Raw genomic sequence first — 9,440 nt, forward strand, 5'->3', positions numbered from 1 at the left:
GGCTTGAGCCAGCTCTGTTCCCTTTAAGTGTGTTTTACCTTCTCCCCTCACTGGGGCTTTTGCCCCAAAGGAGGGGAGTGCTGAAGTAAATGGGGCTGAATTGGAATATAGTTGATTTATAATGTTGTGTTGGTCTCAGGTATACAGCAAAGTGAATCAGTTATCTATATCTATATATCTATATCTATATCTCCACTCTTTTTTAGATTCTTTTCCCATATAGGCCATTACAGAGTATTGAGTAGAGTTCCCTGTGCTATACAGTGGTCCTAATTAGTTATCTATTGAGAAGTTTGACTTTAAATCAAGTCTAGCTTTGTGATTATTGCGTGGCTATGGATATTCTGATTTCTGAACTGAGATGTTTATGTGACCGCGTAATCATACTGATTATGATTACATTAATCACAGTGAGCAAAACGTTCTGACTCTGCCCAGTTTTTACCCAGGATCAGGGAAAGAACTCACCCCTTAAATACATTTTAAAGGGACAAAGGGGGTTCCAATGAAGATGCCTGTTGTGTTCAATGTACCATTTACACTTTTCCCTGTCCTTTGCTCATGTTTTTCTGTTAAACTACTTTTCTTTTTATTGATTTGTAAAAACTGTAGATATTATATGCTGTGGTAATTGGTAAAGGAACATCATGTCTTTTTCAACTTAATTTTAAGTGGTTCATAAGTATAGGTGTATACACACACACATACTTATGGAGAGAGAGAGAAGATAAAACAAATATGGTTAAACATTAAATTAGTGAGTCTGGGTAAAAATATTATACTTGTATCTTTTCTGTAAGTCTTAAATTATTTCAAAATAAAAAGTTAAAAAAAAAACTTTAGGAACCAGAAGTTTTAACCCTTTGTGAAATGCTTTACAATATTTTACCCTACTTGTCCATGATTTACCTTTTTTTGGTGTGGATTTCTTCCCATAGAGTTAATTATTAAAATTTTCATATGTTCATATTTATCGTTATTTACCTTAATGATTGTAGTTTCTGTGCTGTGCTTAGAAATATCTTTCCCACTCTGAGATTATAAAATTCTTTACTCATACATGTTCTTAATTCTTTTCTTTAAATATTTTAATTTTGATTCATCTAGAAGGGTGAGAGAGGAAACCAGTTTTATTTTTCTCCAAATGTAGCCAGTTATGTCAATAATTTTTATTGAATACTTTTTTTTGGCAATGAATTAGAAATGCCCTCTTTATTATATCATACATTCCCATCTTATTTTTGTGTATTTCTGCCCTTTGTAGTCTCATTCGTATGCCACCACCACTCTTTTTAAATTATTGTAGCTTTATAATTCCTTTTTGTATGTGGTAAGGCAAGTCCTCCTTCATTATTCTTCTTTTAAAGAATTTACCTTGCTCTTCTCCCATGTCATTCTAATTGAACAATCTTTGTCTCAAGGTATTTTCTGATTTCTTCTTTGATTTCATTGTTGACCCATTTTTTTAAAATTAATTAATTTATTTTTTACTGCATTGGGTCTCTGTTGCTGTGTGCGGGCTTTCTCTAGTTGTGGCGAGCGGGGGCTACTCTTCACTGCAGTGCATGGGGTTCTCATTGCAGTGGCTTCTCTTGTTGCGGAGCACAGGCTCTAGGCGTGTGGGCTTCAGTAGTTGTGGCGCACGGGCTTAGTTGCTTCGTGGCATGTGGGATCGTCCCCAACCAGGGCTGGAACCTGTATCCCCTGCATTGGCAGGCAGATTCTTAACCACTGTGCCACCAGGAAAGCCCGACCCATTGGTTTTTTAGTAGCATGTTGTTTAGTCTCCATGTGTTTGGGTTTTTTTCCCATTTTCTTTTGAACAATCTCAGTATAATATTAAAAGGAAAATCATGTGGTGATTTTGGTAGAAACTGATAGTTTGATTTAGGGAAAATAGACTCTATTTTGCTCTATTTTATTTGTGTCCCTAGAGCAGGAGTTTATATAGCTTTCTCCATATAATTACTTCATGCTGCTTCTTAACTTTATTCCTAGATATTTTATATTACATCTCTATTGTAATATAAAATGTTTTTTTCAGTGTATTTTCTGTTTGTATTATATATTGATTTTTTGTGTATTTACTTTGTAATAAGCAAAATTCCTGGATATAGTGGATATAATGGATTCTCTTTAATTTTGAGACATACCATCTGCAAACAATGGTAAATTTGTCTCCTACTTTTCAATATGTATGCCTCTTACTTCTTTTTCTTGTTTATTGCAATGTCAAGAATCATATTCCAGAACAATTGCTCTGTCTTCCAGGAGACACTGTGCTATCTTGTTTTAGGTATGTCTCTTATAAACAGTATAATGCTCAGTGCTATATTTTTCAACACATGTGGGAGGCTTTCCTTTAATCCATTTACCAAGAAGAATGTTTCTTTTTATCCCCTTACTTTATGTATTGGTTTGATTTTTTTTTTCCACTCCACTTTTCCCCTGTAGTGGTTTAAAAGTTGTCATAGCTCAACGTCATTCTACTACAGATATTTTCCACACACGTATTTAAAGTTGACTTAACACCTAGAGTTAATCAATGTCTACTGCTTCCTCCTCAGCAGGACAAGAGCCTTCCTTCCTTTTCACTTGCCTCATTTCCATCCCCCAGACTCATCTTGTTGAAAACATCTGGGAGTTCAGCTCACTGAACCCTTCTATTATATCCAAGAGTTTTTAGTTGACTCTCTTGGGCTTTCCAGGTCTATGCCCATATGAGCTACAATTAGTGATGATTTTGCCTCTTTCATTTTCATGATTTTTACTTTTTTCATTATTTTGGGTACTGCTCCCCAAAAGCAACCTGGAATTGTAGCTTTTTCTTGTTGCTGACCTTCCTGGAAGTCCTTCCCACACTTCATCATGAAGCATGTTGCTAACATGGCATATCATCTGTCGAGGAGAGAGCCATTCCTTTGTTTCACTGTGGCATTTTATTTCAGGAATGAATGCTATGCTTCATAAAATGTGTTTTCTGCAGCTATCACGATGACTCTACACTCTGACTCAGGATGCTGAGTCGGTTCCGTGAACAGATTCTTCATGTCCATTTACCCTGCCTTCCAGGATTAGCCCTCCCTGGTCATGGTGCACTTTGGTTTCATTCATCTGTTGGATTCAGATTTATAATATCTTTTTTTAGAATACGTTTAATTTATTTGTTCATCCAACAAGACACCCCGTGCTGGGCTCTGGGCCAGGCACAGGATAGTGCTGGTGCATGGCCCAGGAAAGGTACTGGCCCTGAAACAGCAGTCCTATGAGATACCATCCACGCAGCCTTTGCGTTTTGTTTTGTCTTCCTCCAGTGAGGCTGGGCTCCACTGAAGGTGTGTTGAGGAAGGCACCCCCTTTGTCAAGTTACAGAATCACGACTATGCTTCACTTGAAAGCACAGTCTATGTTCTGGAACATTTGAAATAACATAAATTATCTGCTCCTTGAATGCTGGATAGAAGTTGCTTGCGAAACCACATAGGCCTGTTTTCCTTTGAAGGGGTAGTTCTTGAGCAATATTTTAAGTTGTTTTGTCCATGATTATTGGATTTTCTTAGAAATTATTCATTTCATCCAGATTTTAAATCCATAAAGAGAAAGTTATAAATAATCTTCAGATACTAGGAAGTGTATTTTCCCTGGATCTGATTCTAGTCTCTTTTCTACTTATACCACAAAGTATTTGAATTTTCCTTCTCTTTGAGTTTTTCTTGGTAGAACTTACAAGATATTTATTTTGTTGTTGTTTTTTAAGTACAGTTTATTGATTTTATTCCTCAAGTCTATGATTTTTTTGCTTTCTAATGCATGACATCTGCTTTTTGTCTTTATTAATTCCTTTTCAAGTGTCTTCAGCTGAATATGCAGTGATAAATAATTGATGATGATAATAAATAATTTATTTTCGTTCTCTCTTGTTTGGTATTAAAGTATTTAGACTAAGACTCTTCTGTGTGAAATTCAGGCCCACATCCCATGGGCTTTGCAATGTATGGCCTTCTTATCTTTCTACACTCTAACTGTAGATTTTAATTCTGTTTTCATTTTAACATTTTTGAAAGTTAATTTTTTTTTCTTTGATGGGGGTGGTTCACATTTTGTTACTGGATTCTGGCTTAATTTCACTGTGGTAAGAGAATGTCCACATACAAGATCTTTCTCTCTCTCTTCTATTTTCTCTCTCTCTCCCTCTGAGTTCTCTTTTTCTCTGGATTGCCAGAGTCCAGTCAACCATATCTCTATCACTAGCTTGACTATCACTGGCTTGATTTTCCCCTTCATCTTCCATTTTCTGTCTCCACAAAAGGCCCCTACTGAAATCTGTTTAATACATGTCTTTAAAGACGTCTGTATCTTTGAAAAATGCATAGTGTTGCTATACGTATATTTTACTTTGCATAAATGATATTGTGCTACAGTCCCCTCCTGTATTTGTTTGTTGAGGAATCTCAATTTGTTCGAGAATCCACATTAAATAGTTTTATTCTTTCCAGTCATTGCCCCCATATGCCCTGTGTCAAATCTTCCTCCCTTCTCCAAACATCATTTTGGGCAGAGCCCATAATTTTCAGTTACTTTCAGTTATTAAATACCTTGTCTATTATAAGTCTCAATTTAAAAATCAATTTGATTGGAACTTCCCTGGTGGCACAGTGGTTAAGAATCCACCTGCCAATGCAGGGGACACGGGTTCAAGCCCTGCTCCAGGAAGATCCCACATACCGCGGAGCAACTAAGCCCGTGCGCCACAACTACTGAGCCTGCGCTCTAGAGCCTGTGAGCCAAAACTGCTGAGCCTGCGTGCCACAACTACTGAAGCCCGCGCACCTAGAGCCGGTGCTCTGCAACAAGAGAAGCTACCTCAATAAGAAGCCCAGGCACCACAGTGAAGCATGGCCCCTGCTCGCGGCAACTAGAGAAAGCCCACGTGCAGCAACAAAGACCCAACACAACCAAATAAATAAATAAATAAATAAAAGTCAATTTGATTTAAACTTCACCAAGCCCTACTCCATCTCCCTCCTCTGGAGCATGGGGGTCTGGACACTGGGAGCTGACAACTGGGTCAGCCTAGACATGGAAACCTTCAAGTCTCCCTCAACTCTTTTTCTCTGCTTGTTAATTTTCAGGGTTTCCTTAGATATGCTAAAATTGACCTCTAGTTGGTTTTAGACAGAGAAAATGCCCTATCTTAATTCATCATCTATCTTCAATGAGATTTGGTGTCTTTCATTGAACAGATGGTCTTAACTTTGATATAATTAAGCCTAACACATTTGCCCTCTTCAGGTTTGTGGGGTTTTATTTTAAAACATGTGCTTCATCCCAAGTCATAAAGTCATGGCCCTACATTTTTAATTAGCTTTATCTTTCTAACTTTTCACATTTAGAGTTTTATTTCCTCTGGAGTTTTGTTATGATAGGGTCCAACTTCATTTTTCTCCATCAGTTTCTCCACACTCTACAACAGAGACCTCCTTTCTCACAGTCATGACACTTTCTGGAGCATGTGCCAAGTTTCCTCCACCTGCAGGCATCTGGCTGGCTCTCCATTGCCCCATTGGTCTATTTTTCTGTTTCTATGCTAGTACCGTGGTTTCTATAATTATAGCTTTGAAATATATCTAACCCTGTTTAGATATTTCTCCAGTCCCCAGCCTCTCCAATTTGCTCTTTTTTTCTCAAACCTGTCATAGAATTCATGGACTATTATCCTTCAATATCAATTCTAAAATCCGATTGTCAAGGTCCTGAAAAAATCCTGCTGGCATTTTATTTGGAATCGCTTGAACTTTAGAGGTCAACATAAAGAGAACTGACATTGTTATAATTTTTGACTCGTTTACTCTCTATTGAATACAGATAAAAGAATATTTATAAAATGTGTATGGAGAATAAAGAATAACACAACCAACACCCACACCCTCAGCACCAAGCCTATAAAATAGTGCATTACCAGAAACTTTGAGGCTTCCACGTGATGATTTCTGAATCTCAAACCATGAAGGCTCTGATGCTGCTTTTGTTTTTTTCTGCTGGCTGGCATTTGCTCTTGGTGCCTCAGCTTCCCTGTGTGCAGGGTGATGTTTTAAGAGTGAGGACATGTTCTTTAGAGTGTTTTTTTGTGGGAGTTCGCTGAAGCATGGCTTGAAGGTGGGTTCCTTCAGTCAGAATCTATATTTGCTTCTGCCAGATACCTGGACATAAAACCAACCCAGGACCTCTTTAAACGACGTTCTTGGCTCAAGTTTTTTTAACCACCCAGACAGTGTGAATTCAAGTTGCAAGTTCACATGAGGGCAGGTGTTCCTAGTTTAACTTCACTCGGAAGGTGTGGTCCTTTCTGGGAGGTATAGTTTTTTGCAGGAGGTTTCCTCTTAGGCTCCCCTCCTTGGGCAGGCCCTGGGTTTTGCCTTTTGTCTTCTGTACCCACGAATGAGGCTGTGAAAACCAAAGCTCAGTTTCACTGGGTTTGGCCTATGGCCTTGGGGCAAAAGTCATCTTCTGGGCTTTGCTGATGGCTCTCTGTGTTTCAGCCCTCCCTTGGGTTTTGCACTCTGAGGAGTCTTTATTTTCTTGCCAGCACACCCATGCATTTAAAATCTCACATGTTTAGTTATCTTCAGCAAGGTGGGAAAGGGGATCTAGTCTTCCATACTGTAGGAAGCCAAATGTTGAGAACTGACTTTTTTACATTGTTTTAAGTTGCCTCATCTAAGAACAACGGTATATCTGTACATTAATGTAGGTCTTCTTTTGTGTTCTTAAGTATAGTTTTATTATTTTTTCCTTACATGTCTTATGCACTCTTCATTAGATTATGTCTTATAAATCTTGGTTTACACTACATTTAAAAATATACATATATGTGGGGGAGGGAGGGAGAGCATGAGCTGTTTTTCAGATTTATAAAACTTTTCAACAATACAGAGGAATGTAAGAAAGTTTTAAGAAAATCATAAACCCACCATCAGCAGAAATAACAGCTACTACCTTTTGATGTATGCTGTTGTAAACATTATTCTTATACATGCACCTGCTTTGCACAAAAAGAGAGGGGGCAGGTTTGCATTTCAAATGGCTCATTCTGTAAGCAGTATTGTAGGAAAGAAGAAAGTCAAGGGCAACACCTTGGAGGCCCACCACGATTTAAAGAGAAGGCAGAGGAGGGGACTGCTAGTTATGGTCAGAGAGTTAGCAGGGGAATGCAGAGAGAGGCCATTGTGATCCTGAGCTTGGGCCCCAGTGCAATGCTTCCATGTCACAGAGCAGGTTCATAGCCATGCCTCGATATCAGGGACAGCATGGGCCTAACACAGCTCGTGCTAAGGATATGGCCCGGGAAGGTGCAAGTTTTTTGTCCAGGACTTGCAGGGAGGCCTTCCTGCTGCCTCCTTTATGTCTCCCTTCCTCCCCTCCACAGGGTAACTCTGGCAGTTCCCTTGTCTGCCAAGTGAACCACACCTGGATTCGGATGGGGGTGCTGAGCTGGAGCTTTAGCTGCAGCCGGCACCGCTTCCCGGGCATCTACACCAGCACCTCCTACTTCACCGACTGGATCAAGAAACAGATCAGTGACATGAGGTTCGTCAGTAGGGCCAGGCCAGACTTCCTGAGCCTGGTCTTCCTCACTGGCTACATTCTGCTGGTTTCCTTGGGCTCCCTGTGGCTCCTGTGAGTGATGTTTCCAGGGCAGTCCCTCCCGGAGGCCACTTCTTCCTCCCCTCTGTCTGTCCTCAGGAGAAGTGGAGACTGGAGGAGCACAGGACATCAGGGCAGAGTACTCTGGGAGAGGGTCCCAGAGCCACTGTTTTTTCAATCGTTCAATGAAGATGCTCTTGAACTTTGTGTCACTGACGTCATCATCTTTCTTCTTGATTATAGCCAGACCCTTCAAAGCCTCGCCACCCCCAAGAGGCCTGGCTGTCCTCTCAAGGGGAGCCTCCCTGATAGTCCTCCTTGTACTTGTGCTCATCATGTTCCCGTCTTCTAGGCTACAGTTTCCTCTTCTGCCAAATATGGAGCTGGACTTTGTGATCTCACTCCCTGCTTAGTCATCCCAGCACTCCAGCAATCCCCAGGTCCCCATGACCCTCTCCTGGGTCTCTGACCCAACAGTTTTCCCTCAGGCCTTACTGTGAGGGTTGGCCTCTTCCCAAGAAACTCACAATGACCAGACCTGCACTTGTGGACCTGGTTCCAGAACATGTGGGTCTCTCCCAAGCCCTCATATCACCCTAGGAGTCTACAGAACCTGACTGGTTCCTCCTCCCTCCCTGGCAGGGATAGGTGATGATGGGGGGCAGGGAGGGGCAAGGCAGAGTGCCTGCTTAGGTGATTGTGTGAGGTGACTGCACCCTGAGCTCCTGAGCTGCCTTAGTGACCTCCATCATACTCTGAAGAGGAAGGACAGGCGCAAGCTAGCCAGACTGAGAGGGCAGAGCTCTGCCACCCTTGTGGAAGGTAGCATGGGGGCCCCTCAGACCTGGTAGGCCTCAGGTTCACAGTGGCCAGCTACCCTTGCCCTCGGGCTCCAGAGTGTAGTAGGTGTGGTTTGCTGGAGATTGGAGTACTGAATGGCCAGCCCTATTGTCTCTCCCAAGACAGCAGGACCTGGCAAATGTTAGATTGTCCTGGCTTGATTTAACTTTCACCTTATCATTTATTAGGCTAGAATTTTCCAACAGCTTTGAACGAAAGCTTCTCATAGTATTTCCCCAGACTACTTTTTAATTGTATTATCCATCTGTGTCACTGAGTCATCAAAGTGTTCCCCAAATTCCAACATACCAAGTGGCCTTCTGCTCCCAGAAGGGCCCAATGGTTACTATCCCTCTTTCTCTGTTTATGGAAACCTCACCTGTGTCATCTTTCTAAGCAGATGGATCTGTAAGGGAAGGAAATTTGCTGAATGGCGACAATGCTTAAAATTATGCACTCTTGAAAAATTATTATTGAAAACATTTCAATCTGCTTAATTTCAGTGCCCTGGGGCAAGGCCCCACCGTAATTACCAGGCTGGAGGGCAGGTGGAACCGCTTGGAAATCCCGGATGCCAGCCCCAGGGGTTGGGCCTTCATCTCACCGGGTAGGGGTGGAAGTGGGCTGCCGGAGGAGGAGGTGCAAGAACCGGCCGAGGTGAGGTTAAGGGACTCCAGGAAACTGCTTGGCCAGGCCGACTGGGAGACACGGGGTCCCAGGAGGGCAGAGGCGTGGCCAGAAGCCAGGCAGTCCTGAGCACCAGCAAGCCAGACACAGGGCGGCCGGGACACCAGGAGCACCACCGCAGGGGGCCACTGAGGGGCGCCGCGCGGACGGGGCCGGGAGCGCCCGCGCCCACCACACCGCAGAAGCTGCCGCTGGCTGCCAATGGGGGGCGCCGTCGTGGGGCGAGCCCCGGGAGCGGTGTCGCGAGAGGAGCACCGCGGCTTACTCGC

General features: G+C 42.2%; 1 protein-coding gene across 6 annotated transcripts in view; it reads left to right on the forward strand.

The window, feature by feature from the left end:
- LOC309608089 (serine protease 45-like) overlaps positions 1–9,251 on the forward strand; it is a 105,372-nt gene extending 96,121 nt beyond the window's left edge. For all 6 annotated transcript variants that reach the window (XM_082347413.1, XM_082347414.1, XM_082347417.1 and 3 more), the window contains exons 12-13: positions 7,427–7,587; positions 8,988–9,251. In XM_082347413.1, the coding sequence (XP_082203539.1) occupies positions 7,427–7,587; positions 8,988–9,240 (414 nt within the window). In that variant the 3' untranslated portion in view covers positions 9,241–9,251. The remainder of the gene's footprint in view (positions 1–7,426; positions 7,588–8,987) is intronic.
- Positions 9,252–9,440: the final 189 nt, after the last annotated feature.

This window comes from Balaenoptera borealis (genome assembly GCF_965194805.1).
Source record: "Balaenoptera borealis genome assembly, chromosome: 12".
NCBI classification, from domain to species: domain Eukaryota; kingdom Metazoa; phylum Chordata; class Mammalia; order Artiodactyla; family Balaenopteridae; genus Balaenoptera; species Balaenoptera borealis.